The following is a 24,940-nucleotide window of genomic DNA, read 5'->3' as shown; positions in this document are numbered from 1 at the left end:
CTACCTTCTCAGACATTGAAAGACCCAGATCCTTATACCTGCACTAGATTCCACCTCCTCAGACATGGACAGACCCAAATCCTCATACTCATGCCAGATCCTACCTTCTCAAACATGGAGAGACCCTGATACTCATACCTGTACTAGATTCCTACCTCCTCAGATATTGAACAGATCCTCATACCAGGGCCACATCCTACCTTCTCAGATATTGAAAGACCCAGATCCTCATACCTGTGCCCGATCCTAGCTCCTCAGATATGGACAGACCCAGATCCTCATACTCATGCCAGATCCTACCTCCTCAGACATGGACAGGCCCAGATCCTCACACTTTTAACAGATCCTACCTGCTCAGACATAGAGAGACCCATATCTTCACACCTGTACCAAATCCTACCTCCTCAGACACTGACAGACTCAGATCCTCATACCAGCGCCAGATCCTACCTCCTCAGATACTGACAGATCCAGATCCTTATACCAGCACCCAGATCCTACCTCCTCAGATACTGACAGTCCCAGATCCTCATAAGCCTCATACCAGGGCCAGATCCTACCTTCTCAGACATGGACAGACCCAGATACCCATACCAGGGCCAGATCCTACCTCCTGACACTGACAGACCCAGATCCTCATACCTGTACCAGATTCAACCCCTCAGAGATGGAGAGACCCGCATCCTCATATGAGGGCTGGATTCCTACCTCCTCAGATATTGACGGACCCAGATCCTCATACCAGGGCCAGATCCTACCTTCTCAGACATTGAAAGAGCCAGATCCTTATATCTGCACCAGATCCTACCTCCTCAGACATGGACAGACCCAGATCCTCATACTCATGCCAGATCCTACCTCCTAAGATATGGGTAGACCCAGATGCTACCTCCTCAGACATGGGGCGACACAATCCTCATACCAGGGCCAGATCTTACCTTTTCACACATTGACAGACCCAGATCTTCATGCCTGTAACAGATTCCTACCTTCTCAGACATGGAGAGACCCAGATACTCATACCTGTACTAGAGTCTTCCCTCCTCAGATATTGAAAGACTCAGATCCTCATATCAGGGCCAGATCCTACCTCCTCAGACATGGACAGACCCAAATCCTCATACTGATGCCAGATCCTACCTTCTCAGACATGGAGAGACCCAGATCCTCATACCTGTGCCCGATCCTAGGTCCTCAGATATGGACAGACCCAGATCCTCATACTCATGCCAGATCCTACTTCCTCAGACATGGACAGGCCCAGATCCTCACACTTTTAACAGATCCTACCTGCTCAGACATAGAGAGACCCAGATCTTCAGACCAAATCCCACCTCCTCAGAACTGACAGATTCAGATCCTCATACCAGCGCCAGATCCTACCTCCTCAGATACTGACAGATCCAGATCCTTATACCGGCACCCAGATCCTACCTCCTCAGATACTGACAGTCCCAGATCCTCATAATCCTCCTATCAGGGCCAGATTCTACTGTCTCAGACATGAACAACCCAGAGCCTCATAAGGGGGCCAGATCCTACCTCCTCAGACACTGACAAAACAGATCCTCAGACCTGTACCCACACCCAGATCCTACCTCCTCAGATACTGACAGACCGAAATCCTCATAAGCCTCATACCAGGGCCAGATCCTACCTTCTCAGACATGGTCAGACCCAGATCCTCATACCAGGGCCAGATCCTACCTCCTCGGACACTGGCAGACCCAGATCCTCATACCAGGGCCAGATCCTACCTCCTCGGACACTGGCAGACCCAGATCCTCATACCTGTACCAGATTCCTACCTCCTCAGATACAGACAGACCCAGATCTTCACACCTGTGCCAGATCCTACCTCCTTGGACATAGACAGACCCAGATCCTCATACCTGTACCAGATTCGTACCTCCTCAGATATTGACAGACCCAGATCCTCATACCTGTACCTGATCCTACTTCCTCAGACATGGAGAGACCCAGATCCTCATACCTGTACCAGATCCTACCTCTGCAGACATGGACAGACCCAGATCCTCATACTCATGCCAGATCCTACCTCCTCAGACACAGGCAGATCCAGATCCTACCTCCTCAGACATGGAGATCCTCATACCAGGGCCAGATCTTATCACCTCACACACTGACAGACGCAGATCTTCATGCCTGTAACAGATTCCTACCTTCTCAGACATGGAGAGACCCAGATACTCATACCTGTAACTAGATCCCTACCTCCTCAGATATTGAAAGACTCAGATCCTCATACCAGGGCCAGATCCTACCTTCTCAGACATTGAAAGACCCAGATCCTTATACCTGCTCCAGATCCTACCTCCTCAGACATGGACAGACCCAAATCCTCATACTCATGCCAAATCCTACCTGCTCAGACATAGAGAGACCCAGATCCTCACACCTGTACCAGAGCCTACCTCCTCAGACACTGACAGACTCGATCCTCATACCAGCACCAGATCCTACCTCCTCTGATACTGACAGATCCAGATCCTCATAATCCTCCTATCGGGGCCAGATCCTACCTTCTCAGACATGGGCAACCCAGAGCCTCATACGGGGGCCAGATCCTACCTCCTCAGACATTGACACACCCAGATCCTCATACCTGTACCCACACCCAGATCCTAACTCCTCAGATACTGACAGACCTAAATCCTCATAAGCCTCATACCAGGGCTAGATCCTACCTTCTCAGACATGGACAGACCCAGATCCTCAAACCAGGGCTAGATCCTACCTCCTCACATATTGACAGACCCAGATCCTCATACATGTACCAGATCCTACTTCCTCAGACATGGAAAGACCCAGATCCTTATACCTGCGCCAGATCCTACCTCTGCAGACATGGACAGACCCAGGTCCTCATATTCATGCAAGATCCTACCTCCTCACACACGGACAAACCCAGATCCTACCTCCTCAGACATGGAGAGACCTCGATCCTACTTCCTCAGACATGGACAGACCCAGATCCTCATACTTCTATGATTCCTACTCCTCATACATTGACAGACCCAGATCCTCATACCAAGGCCAGAACCTACCTTGTCAGACACTGAAAGACCCAGATCCTTACACCTGCACCAGATCCTAACTCCACAGACCCGGCCAGACCCAGGTCCTCATACTCATGCCAGATCCTACCTCCTCAGGCATGGACGGACCCAGACCTTACCTCCTCAGGCATGGAGAGACCCAGATCCTCATACTTGTACAATTCCAACCTCCTCAGACATTGACAGACCCAGATCCTCATACCAGGGCCAGGTCCTACCTCCTCAGACATTGACAGACCCAGATCCTCATACCAGGGCCAGGTCCTACCTCCTCAGACATTGACAGATGCAGATATTCATACCTGTATCAGATTCCTACCTCTTCAGATACTGACAGACCCAGATAGTCATATTCATGCCAGATCCTACCTCCTCAGACATGGACAGACCCAGATCCTACCTCCTCAGACATGGAGACATCCAGATCCTGCCTCCTCAGATATGGAAAGACCCAGATCCTCATACTTGTACGATTCCTAACTCCTCAGACATTGACAGACCCAGATCCTCATACCAGGGCCAGATCCCACCTCCTAGGACACTGGAAGACACAGATCATCATACCAGGGCCAGATCACACCTCCTCAGATATTGACCGACCCAGATCCTTATACGTGCACCAGATCCTACCTCCTCAGGCATTAACAGATCCAGATCCTTATACTTGTGCCAGATCCTACCTCCTTAGACACTGACCAACCCAGATCCTTATGTGTGTATCAGATCCTACCTCCTCAGACATGGACAGTCCCAAATCCTCAATACTGTACCAGATCTTACTTCCTCATACCCTGACAGAACCAGATCCTTATATCTGCACCAGATCCTACGTCCTCAGATATTGACAGACCCAGATCCTCATACTTGTGCCAGTTCACACCTCCTCAGAAACTGACAGACCGAGATCTTCTTACCAAGGCCAGATCCTACCTCCTCAGAAACTGACAGACCCAGATCCTCTTACCAGTGCCAGATCCTACCTCCTCAGGCATTAACAGACCCAGATCCTCACACCTGTACCAGATCCTACCTTCTCAGACATTGAAAGACCCAGATCCTTATACCTGCACCAGATCCTACCTCCTCAGACATGAACAGAACCAAATCCTCATACTCATGCCAGATCTTACCTCCAGACATGACAGACTCAGATCCTCATACCTATACCAGATCCTACCTCCTCAGACGTTGACAGACCCAGATCCTCATGCTTATGCCAGATCCTACCTCCTCAGTCACTGACAGAACCAGATTCTCATACTTAATACCAGATCCCACCTCCTCAGACACTAGAAGATCCAGATTCTCATACCTGTGCTAAATGCCACCTCCTCAGACACCTGAAGACCCAGATCCTCACAACTGTACCAGATCCTACCTCCTCAGATACTGACAGACCCAGATCCTCATACATGTACCAAATTCCCACCTCCTCAGAAACTGACAGACCCGGATCCTCATACCAGGGCCACATCCTACCTGCTCAGACATGGACAGACCCGGATTCTCATACCAGGGCCAGATCCTACCTCCTCAGACATTGACAGACCCAGATCCTCATACCTGTAAGAGATCGTACCTCCTAAGTCACTGGAAGACACAGCTCCTCATTCCTCTACCAGATGGTAACTCCTCAGACTTTGACAGATGCAGATCCTCATACCTGTACCAGATTCCTACCTCCTCCGATATTGACAGACCCAGATCCTCATTCCTGTACCAGATGGTAACTCCTCAGACATGGACAGTCCTAGATCCTCATACCAGGGCCAGATCTTACCTCCTTAGACATGGACAGACCCAGATCCTCATACCAGGACCCGATCCCACCTCCTCAGATACTGATGGACACAGATCCTCATACCTGTACCCAGCCTCACCTCCCCAGACACTAGAAGACTCAGGGCTTCATACCTGAGTCCAACCTCACCTCCTCAAACACTGGAAGACCCAGATCCTCATACCTGTGCCAGGTGCTACCTCCTCAGACACGGAAGACCCATATCCTCATACCTGTGCCAGGTGCTACCTCCTCAGACACGGAAGACCCATATCCTCATACCTGTGCCAGGTGCTACCTCCTCAGACACGGAAGACCCATATCCTCATACCTGTGCCAGGTGCTACCTCCTCAGACATGGGAAGACCCAGATCCTCATACCTGTGCCAGGTGCTACCTCCTCAGACACGGGAAGACTCATATCCTCATACCTGTGCCAGGTGCTACCTCCTCAGACACGGGAAGACCCAGATCCTCATACCTGTGTCAGGTGCTACCACCTCAGACACTGGAAGACCCAGATTCTCATACCTGTGCCAGGTGCTACCTCCTCAGACATGGAAGACCCATATCCTCATACCTGTGCCAGGTGCTACCTCCTCAAACAGTGGAAGACCCAGATCCTCATACCTGTGCCAGGTGCTACCTCCTCAGACACGGAAGACCCATATCCTCATACCTGTGCCAGGTGTTACCTCCTCAGACACAGGAGACCCATATCCTCATACCTGTGCCAGGTGCTACCTCCTCAGACACGGGAAGACCCAGATCCTCATACCTGTGCCAGGTGCTACCTCCTCAGACACGGGAAGACCCAGATCCTCATACCTGTGTCAGGTGCTACCTCCTCAGACACGGGAAGACCCAGATCCTCATACCTGTGCCAGGTGCTACCTCCTCAGACACGGGAAGACCCAGATCCTCATACCTGTGTTAGGTGCTACCACCTCAGACACTGGAAGACCCAGATTCTCATACCTGTGCCAGATGCTACCTCCTCAGACATGGAAGACCCATATCCTCATACCTGTGCCAGGTGCTACCTTCTCAAACATTGGAAGACCCAGATCCTCATACCTGTGCCAGGTGCTACCTTCTCAGACACAAGAAGACCCAGATCTCATACCTGTACTAGATGTTACCTCCTCAGACACCAGCAGACCCAGGGCCTCATACCTGTAACCTGCTGTTATCTCCTCAGACACCAGCAGACCCAGGGCCTCACACTTGTACCAGATCCTACCTCCTCACACACTGGAAGACCCAGATGTCATACCTGTACTTAGCCCACCTCCTTGGATACCTCTTCCAGCACCACATACCTGTACCAGGCCCTACTTCCATAGACACTTGCAGACCCAGAGCCCCGTACCAGTGCCAGGACCCACCTTCTCAGTCTCATACTTGTGCCCAGGTATGCTTCCTTGGACAATGAAAGACCCAGCAGCTCTCTGCTGCTCTTGGCTGGGTCTCCTCAGATATTAAAAACCCACAGCTACATTTCTGTTCCCCAGCCCACCTGCTTGAACAGTGGCCCAGGGCCTCATACTTGTGCCAGGCCCCACATCCTCAGATACTAACAGACCCAGATCCTCATACCTGTGCCATTCTTTGTTGAACAATGAAGACTCATCACTTTGTACCTGTGCCCATTCCCAACTCCTCAGGCAGTACTGACAGATCCAGAACCTTAGACCTGTGCCTCACCCCACCTCCTGGACACTGACAGGCCCAGTGGGTCATACCTGGGCTTGACCGATCCTCTCGGCCTATCACCTAGGCCTATCATTCACACTGCACCTTCTCAAGCCACACCCGCAAGCTCCATTTGGTGCCATCAGAATCCTCAGAACTTCACGGATGTCTTCCTAACAGCTGTTTATGGAGCACCTCCCACATTTCTAGCACAGGCAACGGATGCAGAGTGTGGGAGAGAGACATACATCAAATAATCATGCCAATAAATGTGAAACTGAGAAAGAAGTGCTCAGGAGAAATTGCAACATGGTGCTGAGGCCACTTATAAAAGGAACCTGAGGGGTACTTGAGCCTTGATCTCAAGAACGAGCAGACATGACCCAGAGAAACACTGAGGGAGCATTCCAGCAGCCGTAACAACACATGCAAAGGTCCCGTGGCCAAAGCAGTCTTTCTCAAGCGTGACAGAATTAAGGCCCACAGAAAATGATTTGAGTGACTTCTCAGTTCTCCCAAGGATGGTCCAAGACTAGTAACCTTCTAGACATGAAGGAGAGGTGCCCACTTATTACATCCAGTAGATGCCTTGGGCTGTGAGGGCTTAATTCTCTCCTGGAAGCCCAGAGGCAGAGGGAAGCATAGCACCATCCAGAGGATAAAGGAAGGGGTGAGGACCGCAGGGTGGAAGCTGAGAGGCACGGCGGGAGGACTGAGAACAGTCTATGGCTAAGGCAAGGACAGAAGCAAACAAGTCACTTCAAAGCCCCAAAGATGGACTGGGGAGTGCAGAGGACTCATTCTGGGAGCTCTCCAGTGTGCCTGAGAGGTTTCTGGCTTGGGCAATGAGATGACTGGTGGGGCCACTCACTTGGAAAGGCTCTGGGTTTCCGGGAACCTTACCTGACAGATGCAGTCCTACAGACTACATCATGCTTGACATAGGCTGTCACATCTCATCTAACAGATGCGGTTCTATTTTTTTCTTTTCTTTTTAGAGACAGGGTCTTGCTCTGTTGCCCAGGTGGAGTGCAGTAGCATGATCACAGCTCACCGCAGCCTCAAACTCCTGGGCTCAAGTGATCCTCCCATCTCAGCCTCGCCAGTAGCTGGGACTACAGGCACACACCACCATGCTTGACTATTGTTTAAATTTTTTGTAGAGATGGGGTCTTGCTCTGTTGTCCAGGCAGGTTTTGAACACCTGGCCTCAGCCTCCCATCTCAGCCTCCCAAAGCACAGGGATTACAGCCATGAGCCACCACACCCAGCCCAGACTCAGCTCTAGAAACTAAACTTCAGCACACAGCCAGCCCTCTGGCTGAGAGAGTCCAGGCTGCTCACCTTGGCAGAGAACAGGTTCTCAGATCCCAGTTTTGCGAGAGCCCAGCAACGCCAAGCAGTGTCTGACCTGAGCCTCCGAACCCTCAATCTGCAGACATGGGTCTCTAGACCTCACCTTTAAGTGCAGTGGCCTCTGAGACCATACATTATAGATGCAGCTCCTCAGTCAGTTCAACGTTCTGGGCCTCACCTGCCCCAGTGCCCCAGATCTCACCTTATCTAACCATCATCTACCTTTTTCCTCACTTTACTCACTTTTTTTTTTTTTTGAGACAGGGTCTTTCACTCTGTCACCCAGGCCTGAGTGTGGTGGCATGATCTCAGCTCACTACACTCAGTTTCTTTTTTTTTTCCCTTTTGAGATAGGGTCTCTCTGTCACCCAGGCCTGAGTGTGATGGAATGATCTCAGCTCACTGCAACCTCTGCCTGCCAGGTTCAAGCAATTCTCCTGCCTCAGCCTCCTGAGTAACTGGGATTACAGACATGTGCCACCATGCATGGCTAATTTTTGTATTTTTAGAAGATGGGGTTTCACCGTGTTGACCAGACTGGTCTCGAACTCCTGACCTCAAGTGATCCACCCACCTCGGCCTCCCAAAGTGCTAGGATGACAGGCGTGAGCCACAGCGCCTGGCAACTTTCCTCACTTTTAACTCAGACCCTATGTCAACTGGAGCACAATGCCATCTTGGATGCAGGCCAACACCATGGACTGGTTACAGACCCTCAGGCCTCTGTAGTACCCTGAGCTCTGCCTATCATACCTGACCAGGGTGCTGAGAACAGATACCTGTCCCACCTGATCTTTAGGGTTCCCCAGACATCACCAGGCAGACCCAGGTACAAACACCTACAATGACTATGGCTTTCCCTTGATATAAGAGCCCACACTACTCACCTAATTGTGTCTGACCCTACCATCGAAGGTCCCACCTGTGTCTGACCCACCTTCCCCAGGCCTGGCCAGCCTCACCAATTATGCATTCCTGTGCTAGACCCCACCGACTTCACCTAACAAGCCCAGCAGTACTTTTGTGCTTGAACCCAGGTGTCAAGAACCCACCTAAGACCATGTTTATACAACCTCTGTGGAACTGAGCCTGGATCCACAGACTCACTGCCAATGTCGGGTCAACATACCAGCACTGAGCCTGAATCCACAGACTCACCGCCAATGCTAGGTCAACACACCAGCACTGAGCCTGGATCCACAGACTCACTGACAACACCAGGTCAACATACCAGCACTGAGCCTGGATCCATGGACTCACTGCCAATGTCAGCTAAACATACCAGCACTGAGCCTGGATCCACAGACTCACTGATAACACCAGGTAAACATAACAGCACTGAGCCTGGATTCACGGACTGACAACACCAGGTAAACATAACAGCACTGAGCCTGGATCCACAGACTCACTGACAACACCAGGTAAACATTACCACCATTGAGCCTGGATCCACAGACTCACTGACATAATCAAGTAAATATACCAGCACTGAGCCTGGATCCACAGACTCACTGACATAATCAGGTAAACATACCAGCACTGAGCCTGCATCCACAGACTCACTGACAACACCAGATAAACATACCAGCACTGAGCATCGATGCAATGGCTTCACCTGGGAGACCTAGTTCTGCCTATTTGTGTCCAACTCCAGTGCCTCAGGCTACAGTTATACACCTGTCAAAGATGGGTTCCAGACATCTCAGCTGATAGACCAGGCTTCACATAACCTGACCCCTCACACCTTGACTGACAGACCCAGGTTCCCTTGCCTGAGCCCAACTCAGATTCCTTACAGCCTCCCAGGGTCCAGCTTTATTTACGTGAGCCTGGCCTCGGCAGTCCACATCCAGTGTCTGGCTTGGCTTTTCATGTCTCACAGACAGATCCAATGCTGCCAATCTCTGCTTAACATCAGCACCAGTGAGCTCACTCAGGAGCCTCAGACCTCATCAAACGGAACATCTCTGCCTACCTGTGCTCCCCAGCTGAGATGTGTAGTTCTACCAACCTGTGACTAACCCATTGTCCCCAGGCCTAAGACTGAGTCAGCACAACTGAGCCAGAACCACGCACCAATGACTTCACCTGCAAGACCCCAGCTGTACGTCCCTCTAGCTACAAAGTCCTTGCTTAAGAGAGATACATCTACCTACCCACGTCTAACTTAGGGGCCACAGACCTCCTAGGAAACCCACAATGTTCTGCCTGCCTGTAGAGACCCCCATGCTATGGGCTTGACCTGGGAGGCCACTCTATATACCCAGGCTCAACTCTGGATCTTCAGGCTTCACCTCAAACACCCAGGGGCACATTCCTGTGCCTTAATCCAACTCCTGAAAGAGCCAACTCTATCTACCTGCATTCAACCTAACTCCTCAGCTCTCCTTCAAGAGACTACTCCTGGCAGACCAGTTTTGTCTACCTGCCTGACTCTGGCTCTTCAGACCACACATGGTGGGCCAGCTCTGCCTACTTGTGCTTGACCCTGGCTCCTCAGGCCACACCTGAAAGGCTATCTCTACCTACCTGTGCTTGACCCTGGGTTCTCAGACCACACCTGAAAGGCTATCTCTACCTACCTGTGCTTGACCCTCGGTTCTCAGACCACACCTGAAAGGCTATCTCTACCTACCTGTGCTTGACACTGGGTTCTCAGACTACACCTAGTGACCCGGACTACCTACCTGTACTTGATCCTGGCTCTTCAGACCATACCTGGCAGGCAGCTCTACCTACCTGAGCCTGACCCTGGCTCCTCAGACCATACCTGGTGGGCCGGCTTTGCCTACCTGTGCTTACCCTGGCTCCTCAAACCACACCCAGTGGGCCAGCTCTACCTACCTGTACTTAACCTTGGCTCCTTAAACCACACCTGAAAGACTATCTCTACCTACCTGTGTTTGACTCTGGCTCTTTGGAGTACACCTGGCACGCCAGATCTACCTATCTGAGCCTGATGTCGGCTCTTCAGATAATACTTGGTGGGCCAGGTCTGCCTACCTGTGCTCAATGCTGGCTCCTGGGCTTGTACCTGGTGGACCAGCACCCCCTACCTGCATGTGATGAGGGCTCTTGAGCTTGTACCTTGTGGGCCAACTCTGCCTACCTCTACTTCACACCTCAGCTGCTCACACCTCATCCAACACACTTGGTTCTTCTTACCTGGGCTTGACTATGACTTTTTAGGTCTCATGAACACACCCAGCTTTGTGAAGCTGCCCTGATCCTGGCTCCAAAGACCTTACCTGCCAAACCCTGCTCTACACACCTGTGTTTAACTCCTGTTCTTCAGATCTGATGGACCCAAAGATGTACCTGGGCCAGACTCCAAAGACCTCACCAAGAAACTCAATTCCACATACCTACATAGCTGTACCTGGCCACAGCTCCTCAACCTCACCCAGGAGATGAACTTCTACCCACTCATCTTTTTTTTTTTTTTTTTTTTTTTTTTTTTGAGACGAAGTTACACTCTTGTTGCACAAGTTGGAGTGCAGTGGCATGATCTCGGCTCACTGCAAACCTCACCTCCTGGGTTCAAGCAATTCTCCTGCCTCAGCCTCCTGAGTAGTTGGGATTACAGGCGTGTGCCACAACACCTGGCTAATTTTTGTATTTTTTAGTAGAAATGGGGTTTCACTCCATCACCATGTTGGCCAGGCTGGTCTTGAACTCCTGACCTCAGATGATCCACCCACCTTGGTCTCCCAAAGTGCTGGGATTACAGGCATGAGCCACCGCACCCAACCCCTGCTTTTTTTTTTTTTTTTTTTTTTTGGAGATAGTCTCACTGTCACCCAGGCTGGAGTGCAGTAGCACGATCTTGGCTCACTCTGCCTCCCCAGTTCAAGCAATTCTGGTGCCTCAGCCTCCCAAGTAGCTAGGACTGCAGGTGTGCATCACCACGCCTGGCTAATTTTTGTATTTTTAGTAGAGATGGGGTTTCACTATGCTGGCCAGGCTGGTCTCAAGCTCTTGACTTCAAGTGATCTGCCTGCCTTGGCCTCCCAAAGTGCTGGGATTACAGGTGTGAGCCACTGTGCCTGGCCTACCCACTTGTCTTGACACCACCTGGGAAATCCAGACCTACTCACTGTGCCAGATCCCAGCTCCTCAGACCTCCTGAGAGACCTGGCTCTATCCACCTGCCTTCACTTCATATCCTCAGAGGTCATCTACCACATCCAGGTCTTTCTAGATGAGCCTAACTGGGACTCCTTGGGCCTCACCTGATAGATCCGTTCTCTCCACCTGTGCCTGACCTCAACTGCAGGACAGTTTAATTGGCTTGACCATGGCTGTTCCGGTCAACCTACCTTTGCATGCCCCTGCTTTCATAGATGTCACCCGACAAATTCTACCCACCATGCTTAACACAGCTTCTCAGACTTGGGATACAAACCAGGGCCTGACCTCAGTGGCTCAGACCTTAACCTGTGAGACCCAAAAATACATACCTGTGTCTCACTTTAACCCCTGAAACCTCGGCTGCTAGACCTGCTCTATGTACCTCGACCAGACCCAGGCTTCATCCACCTTTCAGACGGATGCAGTTCGTCATTCCTTTGTCTGACTCCATCCCTTTGTCTGGTCTCTTCCCAGGGGACTCAGGCTCACCCACCAGAGCTGCTCAGACATCTCCCAAGGACACAGCTCCAACCTGGACCCAATCACAGATTTTCAGCCCTCACTTGTCAGACCCAGCTTGACCTGTCTGCCTATCTTTAGCTCCAATGTCCTTATCAGACTGGTCCAGTTCTGCCTACCTGAGTACAGTCTTGGCTCCTCAGGCCTCCCCTAGAAACCCAGCCATACAAACGGGTCTGATTCCAGCTCCTGGGACCTCAAACAGACGTGGCTCTGAAAGGCTGCATCATACACACCTAACCTGAACAAACATTTTCCTCACACATGTCAGATCCCTGGCTGCTGACGTCGGCCTGAGGGAGCCTGGTGAGAGCCCAGTGTTGACAAACACTGTCTGACTGGCTCAGCCTTGATGTCTGCCCTGTAGACCCAGGTCTCTGGACCTTTACCCAACCTGAGCCACTCAGACCACACCCATCCAGCACAGCTCCTCATGCCACCTGCCTGCCTCACCTGCCCCAGCTCCTCTGTCCTTCCCTCATATCACCAGGTACATTCCTACCTCCCCTGCATCTGGGCTCTGCAGACCCTGACGCCACAGACTTGGACTTCAGTCACGAATTCTCAGAGGCCTCTGACACCCTGAGCTCTGCCCATCACACCCAGTCAGGATGCTGAGAAGCAGGTGCTGACCTGTGTGTCCCTAATCCTGGGTTCTAAACATCCCACTCGTGCAATCAGCCACCCACTACCTGATCCTCACTTTTCAGAAACGGCCAGAGATCCCAGCATGCACACCTGTCCCATGCCATAGGTCTACGCCACCTCCCACAGAGCCTGGCTGACATGTGCACATACATAGCTTTGGCTCCTCAGACTTCACCTGACAGAACCATCTCTAAATACCTGCCTCTCCTCTAGAATTCACAGACCTATTGGTCCCTCTCCCTGTCCTGGCTCCTCCTCAGAACTCACCTGGACCTGCTCTGGCTCCGCTTCAGGCCTCTCCAGCCAAAACTGGCCCTGTGGCGTGTGCTGACTCTGGCTGAGCCCTGAGAGACCCCACGGTTTCCCACCACACCCCTGCCCGATCCCGACACCCACGGCTGCCGCAAAACTGGCCCTGGCAGACCAAGAATTACCTCTTCTACGTACCCCTACCAGCCGGCACTGCATCCCTAGGCCTGAGCTGATGGCTGTAGCTCACCCGAGACCCCACCTGCAGGAACTTCACCTGCTCCTATCCCTGGGTTCTTCAGATATCGCCTTCTTGATTCAGCAGGATACACTCTAGTAACTCAGGCAGGTCCCTCCTCCAGCCCCTGTGGGCTGTCTAGCCCGGCCCAGGAGGCCTCCACTTAGGTCTCACCAGCCAGTCCTGGCCCCATGTTCCTGTGCCCAGCTATCATTCCTAGGCCTTACCTGGGAGGCCAGACCCACCCTCTCCTTAAGCCACACCCTAACTCATCTCTACATGCTGGGTGGTGACGAGCAGGGACACCCCGATCTGCTCGGCTCCTTGGCTGGCAGCAGCACCTACACATCCCTGTCCACCACCTGCTCAGGCTCCAGATCCCAAGGAGGAGGTGGAAGGTGCCTGCCCTCCATTATCAGGCGTGCAACATTTATTAGAAGCCGCACAGTCTCTCTTGACCGGGGTTCCGCATCTGAGCCACAGGATGCAGAAAATGACTTGAGTGACTCTTGTCAATTCTTCCAAGGATGGTATGTAACTAGTCTCATTCTAGAAAGAAGTTAACTCATTATACACAGTGGATGGCTTAAGGCATTAGGGCTTCATTCTCTCCCAGACCCCGGTAGTAAAAGGCCTTTAGAGCTTTCAAAGGAATGAGGTTATGTCTATGGATGCCATCACCAAGCAAAGGGCCTCCGGTCCAAATGCCTGGAAACAGCCCCAGGTGGGAAAACCACCAAATGGGCAATGCCCTCTCTGCTGCGCCTGCCACAGCGTTAGAGCCCTGCACCTAAGCCCGGCCATGCCCACAGCATTCACAGCGCCCGCACCACACCCTGCACTGCACCCCTGCACCCCAGGCTTCACAGCCAGAGCCCTCCTCACACCACTGCTGAGCTCAGGCAAGTGCACAAGGAAAGCTGCGGCTCACTGCTCGGCTCCAGCAGAGGTGGTCCCATGGACCACCTGTTGCTACAGAGGGGTCTGCAGCCCTGTCACTCAAGGCAGGGTTTGCTCTGCAAGCTGCCCCAGCCTGGCGCCTCCTCTACACCACCCCCCAGCTCCTCCTGCAGCTCCTGTTGCTCCTTTCCAGGTCTACCCGGTCATACCTCATGCCTCACCCTGCCCCTTGGCCTTTACAGATGGTGGCTGCAGTTCAGAGAAAGGTCATCACTGAGAATAACTCACAACCTCAACTCTGTGAGCGGGGCAAGGGGGACTCGGGTTACTCCACAGTGGGTGTTGCAGGCAGGCACCCAAGGGAGTGTCATGTGGCCCTGCAAGCTCAGCCCGCCCTCAGGTGGAAGTGGAGCCCTCATCCTGCCTGGGTTGCTCTTGTCCTCCAAGCCTCTCTGAGGGCCTCTCTACCTTTCCCCAAGCTAGGTATGCAGCAGGTACTCAATAAACACTGACCTGACCTCATGGGCCCCTCAACAGCCATGACTTGGCAAAGGACACTTAATTCACCCAGTGCAGAAGTGCTTGTACTTACATCCCAGAACTCGAACATGTTTTGAGGGTCAATTCCAAACTCCTTCACTTTGGTCTACAAAAAAAAACAAAGGGAGAGATATGAAAGGAAGCATTTGCTAGCGGGATGGGAACAGGAGCTCCGGGAGGCAGGGAGCTGTGCCCTGTGAGCTGAGCCTCACCTTCCCCAGAGCCAGGGATGGGGCAGGGCTGGAGCAGCCTGTGAGTCAAGGGCAGTGCCCAGGATCTGCCCACCCCAAGCTGGACACCAGGTCAGTCCATGACCAGCACATCAGTGATGTTGCGCCTGCAAAGCCCCCTGCTGAGGGCAGCTGTAACCCCGCGTGAGGACCTGGCCCACACACTGCTCTGCAACAGCTCTCACCCAGGCCTGTCTGGGACACCAGAGCATGACCCCTCAGGACATCTGGGAACCGAACCTAGGACTGGGACCCGAGCGTGCGCAGGGGCTACTTACCAGGCCAGGCAACCACATACAGGCTGAACAGCCACCCAGCCCTTCCCATGTATGGGAGGGTGACTGTACCAGGAAGCTCTGAGGACCCATCAGGTATTCTGGTCCCCAGGGCAGACAGGGCCAGCAACCCCTTACCTATTCCCCATAGGAAGAGAAGCCCTACTGACCAGTCAGTTGGAGGCAGGCAACAGTGCTATGGTTAGCCAGCCTTATGGCGTCCTGCTGCAGCTGGGTAAGCACTGGAGGCGGAGATGTGGGGATGATGGTGGAGGGGGTGGGAGGGAGATGTGGGTGTGGCCCCGAGCTCTGACATAGCACAGTGCCCACTGGCTGACTGCTGCTGTCACTCCTGGAGCATCCCTCACTCTGCCATGCCCTGCTGAGCCTGCACAACCTCGAGGCCAGGCAGACTGTGAGAACTTGGAGACAGGAGACCCAGGTTCTAATCCTGGCATCATCTGCTCATACAATCACTAAGTGGGCAGGGTACAGTGGCTCATGCTTATAATCCCAACACTTTGGTAGGCCGAGGTGGGCAGATCACTTGAGGTCAAGAATTCGAGACCAGCCTGGCCACCAAGGAGAAAACCTGTCCCTACCAAAAATACAAAAATTACCTGGACATGGTAGTGGACGCCTGTAATCCCAGCTAATCAGCAGGCTGAGGCATAAAAATTACTTGAACCCAGGAGGCAGAGGTTGCAGTGAGCCAAGATCGCACCACTGTACTCCAGCCTGGGTGACAGAGCGAGACCTTGTCTCAAAAAATAAGCTGGGCACGGTGGCACACACCTGTAATCCCAGCACTTTGGGAGGCTGAGGTGGGCGGATCACTTGAGGTCAGGAGTCAGAGACCAGCCTGGCCAACATGGTGAAACCCCGTCTCTACTAAAATACAAAAATTAGCCGGACATGGTGGCGTGCACCTGTAATCCCAGCTACTCGGGAGGCTGAGGCAGGAGAATCGCTTGAACCTGGAAGGCAGAGGTTGCAGTGAGCCGAGATCACGCCACTGCACTCCAGCCTGGGCAACAGAGTGAGACTGTCTTAAAAAAAAAAAAAAAAAACCACACACACACAAAACAACAATCACTAAGTAGGGGGCAAAAATGTCACCTCCCTTCATTGGGGCTTTATGTCCTTACATGAAAAATAGAATAAATAGAATGCATCCTCTACCCTTACCTAGCATGTCACATTTGGGGAGATGCTGGGCACAGAGGCCTAGGAAGGTCATGTGTATGAAGGGTTCTGGGTATCAGTCAGGCCTGGGAGACGGAAGAAGGGGTTATCGTGATCCCACTGACTCCAAGCCTCTCTCCTCAAAGCTGCAGAGGTTGAATGGGTAATGTGGAAAAGGCAAGGAAGGCTTGCAGCCCACAGGCAACCAAACCTTCCATACCATCAGCCAAGCCAAGATCCACCAGACCTATGAACCACGTCTCTGAGAGGCCATGACCTAGACATGCTGGGCCCTCCCAGGAAGGCAGTACAGGGGACCACGGGGGCACTTACCGTGTTGGTAGACAGGGCAACAAAGTGCTTCGCCACTGCAGAAGGCTACAAGAGACAGAGCCAAGTTACCAAACCCAGCCCAAGGAGACAAAGGGTAGTCACTTCCCATCACTAGAGGAACCAAGGCCCTGCGTGGGACTGAGATTCCCAGTCCTTGGTTCTGAGACTGCTGGAGGAGGCCCACATCGAGGTCAAGAATGCAGACGGGTCACAGGCCGCCTGCTCATCCCATCTTACAAGCATACGGGGCTCAGGGACGTCCCTCCCCTATCAAATAGGTGTGGCCAAGAGTTCCTGCGGCACCAAGGGCCTGCAGAGAAAGGGCCACGCGAGGGCTGTCAGCCAGCGGGAGCAGGTTCTGTCACATCTGCAAGGCTGGGTGTGGCACAGCCAAGATGAACAATCATCTCATCTAGCAAAGGCAGGCACCAGCAAGGCCGCCTTCCACTTCCAACTTCAGGAGAAACAGGGCCAGACTTGGTCACTCAGGGGCCCACCCTGCTCTTCCCAGCCCAGAGGCTGACCACGAGGAAGGCCCTATAGCCCACTCACATCCTTGGCCGTCTGGAGAAACCACTCCTTTGCCGTCTCTGCATTCGTGATGGTCTCCTGGGTGGTAAAGGTCTGCAACCGAAGAGAACAGCAGTGGGCACCCGAGCTTAGGGGTGGGTGCAGGCCTTGAGCCAGGGTTCAGCAGTAGAGGCCAAGGCAATGCCCAGCTGTCACATGGAGCAGTATCTGCAGGTCAGTGACAGTGATGTCACATAACCTCCTGAGATTCCAGCTCTTTAAAACCAGAGGAGGGGTGCTGGTAAACACACACCCCCAAACCTAAGTCTGCAGGTCAAAGGCCACAGCTTCTCCCCTGAGGCGCTGCCGTCAGCCTGAGGCTCTCTTCGGCCCAGGCTATAAGGTATCTCAGAATTCAGATGGAATTCTTCATATTTTATGTACATTCATGTGAGTAAACAGAACATAAATAAAAACAAACAAAACCCCTCTACTATCAGGGCATGGCTCTGGGATCAGAAAGGAGCAAGCATGGCTGGGCATGGTGGCTCAAGACTGTAAGCCCAGCACTTTGGGAGGCTGAGGGGGGCGCAACTCCTGAGGTCAGGAGTTCAAGACCAGCATGGCCAACATGGCGAAACCCCATCTCTACTAAAAAATAATAATAATAATAAATAAATAAATAATAAAATTAGCCAGGTGTGGTGGTGTGCGCCTAGTCCCAGCTACTTGGGAGGCTGAGGCAGGAGAATCGCTTGAAACCCAGGAGACGGAGATTGCAATGAGCCGAGATTGCGCCACTACACTCCAGCCTGGGCGACAGAGCCAGACTCTGTCTCAAAAACAAGAAAAGGAGCAGGCATAAAGGATAGGTTTGTAAGAAAGTGGCGAGCAGTCCCAGGCTGAGCAGAGATGCCACAAGGCGAGCAGGTGTGGTCCGGACACAAAGGTTCAAACTGATGTGTTCAGGCTTTCATCAGTCAACCTTGTTTGCTGCCAGGCACGGAAACAGTCTAGGGCAGCTGTACTGACCTGATCCACAAACCATGGTTCACTCGGAACCCACCAAGAGGGACCAATGGCCAGGGGGATGGCAAGACAGCCGTCCCTCCCTGCCTCAACACACACAGGGCCAGGGCCGGGCAGTTTTCAGTGCTCATACCTTGGAGGCGATGATGAACACAGAGGACTCGGGGTTCAGCTGGGCCAGGGTTTTGGCAATGTGAGTTCCATCAATGTTGGAGACATACCAGACGCGGGGACCTCCTGAAGAGTATGGCTTAAGGGCTTCAGTCACCATGAGGGGTCCCTGCAGGGAGACACAGCATCAGAGAATAAGAATTCAGGGCCCACAAAAGTGGAGACAGCCAGGTCCCATCCCTGGAGAAAGTAAGGACCTGGGTGGGACCAACAGTGCCCAGACTCCCACCCTACCCCAAGGCAGTTTTCTCCTCACCAGGTCGGAGCCGCCAATGCCAATGTTGATGATGTCCGTGATGGTCTTGCCTGTGTACCCCTTCCAGTCACCGCTCCGGACACGCTGGCACAGGGGGGAAGATGCCGTCAGCCGAAACCCCCAGGCATAAGCCGCTGCTCAAAAACATCATTACTGCCGTGTCCTGGTGCTTCAGTCCCAGCTTTCAGACCCTCGCAGGTGCCTCTATTTTTTTGTTTTTAATTTACTATATATATATACACAAATATACATATATATATACGTGTGTATATATATTTGTATATATACGTATATATATACGTGTATATATATATTTGTATATATACGTATATATATACGTGTATATATGTGTGTATATATGTGTGTGTGTATATATACATGTGTGTATATATACGTGTATACGTGTGTATATATATACTTGTGTGTGTATATACATGTATACGTGTGTATATGTACACGTATATATACATATGTATATACATGTATACACACGTATATATGTATATGCGTACATATGTACGTACATACATGTGTACATATATACATATATGTATATATGTATATACACACGTGTATATATACATTTACGTGTGTACATGCACACGTGTGTATATACGCGTGTGTATATATGTGTATGCATATACGCGTGTATATATATGTATATATATACACATACATATATCTGCATGTGTGTGTGTATATATATATGTATACACACATATTTATACACATATATATATATTTTTTTGAGACGAAGCCTTGCTCTGTTGCCCAGGCTGGAGTGCAGTGGTGTGATCTCGGCTCACTGCAATCTCTTCCTCCCAGGTTCACGTCATTCTCCTGCCTCAGCCTCCTGAGTAGCTGGGACTACAGGCGCTTGCCACAACACCCAGCTAGTTTTTTGTATTTTTAGTAGAGACAGGGTTTCACCTTGTTAGCCAGGATGGTCTCGATCTCCTGACCCCGTGATCCGCCCGCCTCAGCCTCCCAAAGTGCTGAGATTACTGGCTTGAGCCACCACACCCAGCTATTTATTTTTAATTTTTTTTTTTGAGACAGAGTCTCCACTTTCTGGGTTCTAACAATTCTCATGCCTCAGTCTCCTGAGTAGCTGGGACTACAGGCCTGCGCCACCACCATGCCTAGCTAATTTTTTTGTATTTTTAGTAGGGACGGGGTTTTGCCATGTTGGCCAGGCTGGTCTCGAATTACTGGCCTCAAGTGATCTGCCCAGCTCGGCCTCCCAAAGTGCTGGAATTACAGGTGTGAGCCACCGCACCTCGCTATTTACTTATTTTATTTTTAAAACTGTGCCTTAGGGGCCAAGCAGGGTGGCTCAAGGTTGAGAAAGGAGGATTGCTTGAGCCCAGGAAGTTGAGGCTGCAGCAAGCTAAGATCGCAACACTGCACCTCCAGCCTAGGTGACAGAGGAAGACCCTGACTCCAAAAATAGAACAAAATGCTCTGCCTTAGCCCTTTTTTTTTTTTTTTTTGAGACAGAGTCTCACTCCATCACCCAGGCTGGAGTACAACGGCACGATCTCAGCTCACTGCAGCCTCCGCCTCCAGGCTTCAGGGTTCAAGCGATTCTCCTGCCTCAGCCTCCCAAGTAGCTGGGATTATAGGCACCTGCCACCCTGCCCAGCTAATTTTTAGTATTTCCAGTAGAGATGGGGTTTTGCTGTGCTGGCCAGGCTGGTCTCAAAACTCCTGACCTCAGGTGATCCACCGCCTCGGCCTCCCAAAGTGCTTGGATTACAGGCATGAGCCACCACGCAAAGCTTATTTTATTTTTTGTAGAGACAGCGTCTTGCTATGTTGCTCAGCCTGGTCTCTAACTCCTGGCCTCAAATAATCCTCCCATCTTGACCTCGCAAAGTGTTGGGATTATAGGCGTGAGCCACTACACAAGGCCTAGGAGTCTCTGCAGACCACACTGGTCCCTGCCACACTCACCACCAACGAGACTGTTTCCTGATTACAACAGTGGGACATCCCTACCTTACAGGGACACTGTCAGAATTTGCAAAACTAGGGATAACTCGGCAGAATCTGCTATGCCAGAGACCAAGAGATGTGAAATGCTGAAAACTGTGACTGGACTATGCCGGGGAAAGGAGTATCAGACCCGCAGCCAGTTTCCAATCAGACGCCAGTGATCCCTGCTTCCTGGAACTCATGCCCCTGCATAGCTTCCGCCTGTGCTGGGACGGGTGACCTGTGCACCCATCCGGAGACTGCAAAAGGGGTGAAATGTGACTTCAGAAGTGAGTTCAGAGAACGTGCAGTTTCTGCTTTGCTCTCTTGGATGACTCGCTTTGGGGAAGCTGTCTATCATGTTGTGAAGACATTCAAACAGTTTCATAAAGAAGTCCACGCGGCAGGGAACTAAGGCCTTTTTCCAACAGTCACAGCCAACTCACTTCCTATGTGTGGGACACTTTAGAGGGGGGTCCTCTAAACCCATCAAAACTTCCGATAACTGGGGCACTGGCCAACATCTTGACTACAGCCTCATGAGAGATCCCCAAACCAAGACCAACCAGCTAAGCCGCTCCCAAACTTCTGACCCACAGACACTGTGAGAGGTAATAAAAGTTTACTGCTAGGCCGGGCATGGTGGCTCACACCTGTAATCCTGGCACTTTGGGAGGCTGAGGCAGGCGGATCACAAGGTCAGGAGTTCGAGACCAGCCTGGCCAACATGGTGAAACCCCGTCTCTACTAAAAAAAAAAATACAAAAATTATCCAGGCATGGTGGCGTGTGCCTGCAATCTCAGCTACTCGGGAGGCTGAGGCGGGAGAATTGCTTAAACCCAGGAGGCGGAGGTTGCAGTGAGCCGAGATTGCGCCATTGCACTCTAGCCTGGGTGACAGAGCAAGACTCCGTCTCAAAAAAAAAAAGTGTGTTGCTGTTTTAACCCAAGTTCTGATGTCATTTGTTATACAATGATAGATAACTAATACAGATTTTGGTACCAGAAGTACAGTGTGGTCATTATAAAAACCTAAATATGCAGGCCAGACTCAGTGGCTCATGCCTATAATCCCAGCACTTACTGGGAAACTGAGGCAGGAGGATCACTTGAGCCCAAGAGTTTAAAACTAGCCTGGGCAACATAGCAAGACCTCGTCTCTACAAAAAATAAAAAAGTAGCCAGGCATGGTGACATGTGCCTGTAGTCCCAGCGACTCAGAAGGTTGAGGTGGGGAATTGCTTGAGCCCAGGAGTTCGAGGCTGCAGTGAGCGGTGACTGCACCACTGCACTCCAGCCTGGGCGACAGAGTGAGACCCTACCTCAAAAAAAAAAAAAAAGAAAAAAGAAAAGAAAAGAGATAATTATCCCATACATACCAGTCATCCTATGCCCACCTCACCATTCATTGTATGTTGGGTGTGTGAGGGGTAATTTGTCTCTTTAAATTCGCAAGTCTTCAGATTGAAAGGAACTGTACTAAAGGAAATGCAGGTACTACTACACCTGTACTTGACAAGATGAGGTTCTAGACTTCTAATAGACTTCTAATACTGTAACAGAATATGGACTTAGGAGAAAGTGAGTGGGGTATCTGCGTGTGGAAGGAACACAAATCAATCACTAGGCACCAGAAGTGGGACTATGATAGCCCCCCACCTTCTAAGATGGTGACCACTGGTCCTTGTCTCCTGGCATTAACCCACTGGTGCAGTCCCTTCCCATGATGACCAGAGCTGATCTGTAACACCAACAGGGTATTATAGAAATCAAAGAGTGTAGCCGGGCGTGGTGGTTCACCCTGTAATCCCAGCATTTTGGGAGGGCAAGGCAGGCGGATCACTTGAGATCAAGAGTTCGAGACCAGGCTGGCCAAAATGGTGAAACCCCATCTCTACTAAAAAAATTAAAAAAAAAAAAAAAAAAAAAAAAAGGCGGGCATGGTGGCAGGCACCTATAATCCCAGCTACTCAGGAGGCTAAGGCAGGAGAATCGCTTGAGCCGGGGACCGGAGGTTGCAGTGAGCCAAGATCATGCCATTGTACTCCGACCTGGGTGACAAGAGTGAAACTCCGTCTCAAAAAAAAAAAAAAAGAAAGAATGTGAATCCTGATATTAGGTCACAAAAGACCTCCAGGCATCTGCCTTGCTCTCTATTGGATCACTCGCTCTGGGAGAAATAAGCTGCCTTGTCATGAGGACACGAACTGTCTGTGCCTCTCAAAGCCAGCACTGCTAGTGAGCCATCTTCAAAGCTGACCCTCCAACCCCCATGAAGCCTTCAAATGACCACATCCTTAGCCAACACCTTGACTGCAACCTTAGAATATCAGAGCCACTACACCAAACACAGCCACTGAAAATTCCTCACCTAAAGAGATGGTGATTGTTGCTTCTAGTTGCTCAAGTTTGGAATAATTTCCCACACATCAATAAAAAATTACTATACACTAATAAGATCCAGCAATTTTCTTTTTCTTTTAATTTTTTTTTTTTGGAGATGGAATCTTGTTCTGTCACCCAGGCTGGAGTGCAGTGGTGCTATCTCAGCTTACTGAAGCCTCCACCTCCCGGGTTCAAGCGATTCTCCTGCCTCAGCCTCCCAAATAACTGGGACTACCGGCATGCACCACAATGCCCAGTTATAAATTATTATTATTATTATTATTTTTTGAGACGGAGTCTCGCTCTGTCACCCAGGCTGGAGTGCAGTGGCGCCATCTCGGCTCTCAGTAATCTCCACCTCCTGGGTTCAAGTGATATTGCTGCCTTAGTCTCCCGAGTAGCTGGAATTATGGGTGCCTGCCACTACCCCCGGCTAATTTTGTTTGTATTTTTAGTAGAGACAGGTTTTGCCATGTAGGCCAGGCTGGTCTCAAACTCCTGACCTGAAGTGATCTGCCCACCTCAGCCTCCCAAAGTGCTAGGACTACAGGTGTGAGCCACAGCACCCAGACTATAAATTATTTTTTAATTAAAAAAAAAAAATAGGCCAGGCACGGTGGCTCACGCCTATAATCCCAGCACTTTGGGAGGCTGAGGTGGTCAGATTATGAAGTCAGGAGTTCAAGACCAGCCTGGCCAACATGGTGAAACTCCATCTCTACCAAAAATACAAAAATTAGCTGGGCGTAGTGGCAGGCACCTGTAATCCCAGCTACTCGGGAGGCTGAGGCAGGAGAATCGCCTGAACCTGGGAGGCGGAGGTTGCAGTGAACCGAGATCAGGCCATTGCACTCCAGCCTGGATGAAAGAGAGAGACTCCGCCTCAAAAAACAAACAAACAAAAAAGAGACAGGGTCTAGGTTGCCCAGGCTAGTCTTGAACTCCTGGCCTGCAATGATCCGATTCACCCTTCCAAAATGCTGGGATTATACAAGAGCCACTGCACCTTGCTTGCTGGGTATTTTTTAGTTTTGTTTTAACGACAGGGTCTCGCTCTGTTGCTCAGCCTGGAATGTAGGAGTATGATCATAGCTCACTGCAGCTTCAGACTCCTGGGCTCAAGCAATTCTCCCACCTCAGCCTCCTAAGCAGCCAGGACTATAGGTACACACCACCACAGCTGGCTAATTTTTAAATTTTTTTTAAAGGCAGGGTCTTGTTATGTTGCCCAGGCTGGTATTATACTCCTGGCCTCAAGCAATCCTCTTGCCTCTGCCTCCCAAAGTGCTGGGATTACAGATGTGAGCAACCGTGCCTGGCCCTACTTTTTCTTTAAATAAACTGCCATGGGAAAATTTCCATCAATACAGAAAGAAATAAAATAAGTTGTTCAACTTCTCAACCCTCCCTCACAGGCATGTGACAAAAGAGGTTAGAAAAAGCAAGTCATGGC

At 51.1% G+C, this 24,940-nt stretch overlaps 1 protein-coding gene across 1 annotated transcript in view; it reads right to left on the bottom strand.

Annotated features, from left to right (window-relative positions):
* Positions 1-24,940, bottom strand: part of GPI (glucose-6-phosphate isomerase) — a 52,527-nt gene that overhangs the window by 20,717 nt on the left and 6,870 nt on the right. The window contains 5 exon segments of the mRNA NM_001133512.1: positions 15,189-15,242; positions 17,160-17,204; positions 17,712-17,783; positions 18,832-18,978; positions 19,126-19,209. Coding sequence (NP_001126984.1) covers positions 15,189-15,242; positions 17,160-17,204; positions 17,712-17,783; positions 18,832-18,978; positions 19,126-19,209 — 402 coding nt within the window.

This window comes from Pongo abelii, chromosome 20 (genome assembly GCF_028885655.2).
Source record: "Pongo abelii isolate AG06213 chromosome 20, NHGRI_mPonAbe1-v2.0_pri, whole genome shotgun sequence".
Taxonomy (NCBI): domain Eukaryota; kingdom Metazoa; phylum Chordata; class Mammalia; order Primates; family Hominidae; genus Pongo; species Pongo abelii.
This window is presented reverse-complemented; position numbering and strand designations above follow the sequence as displayed.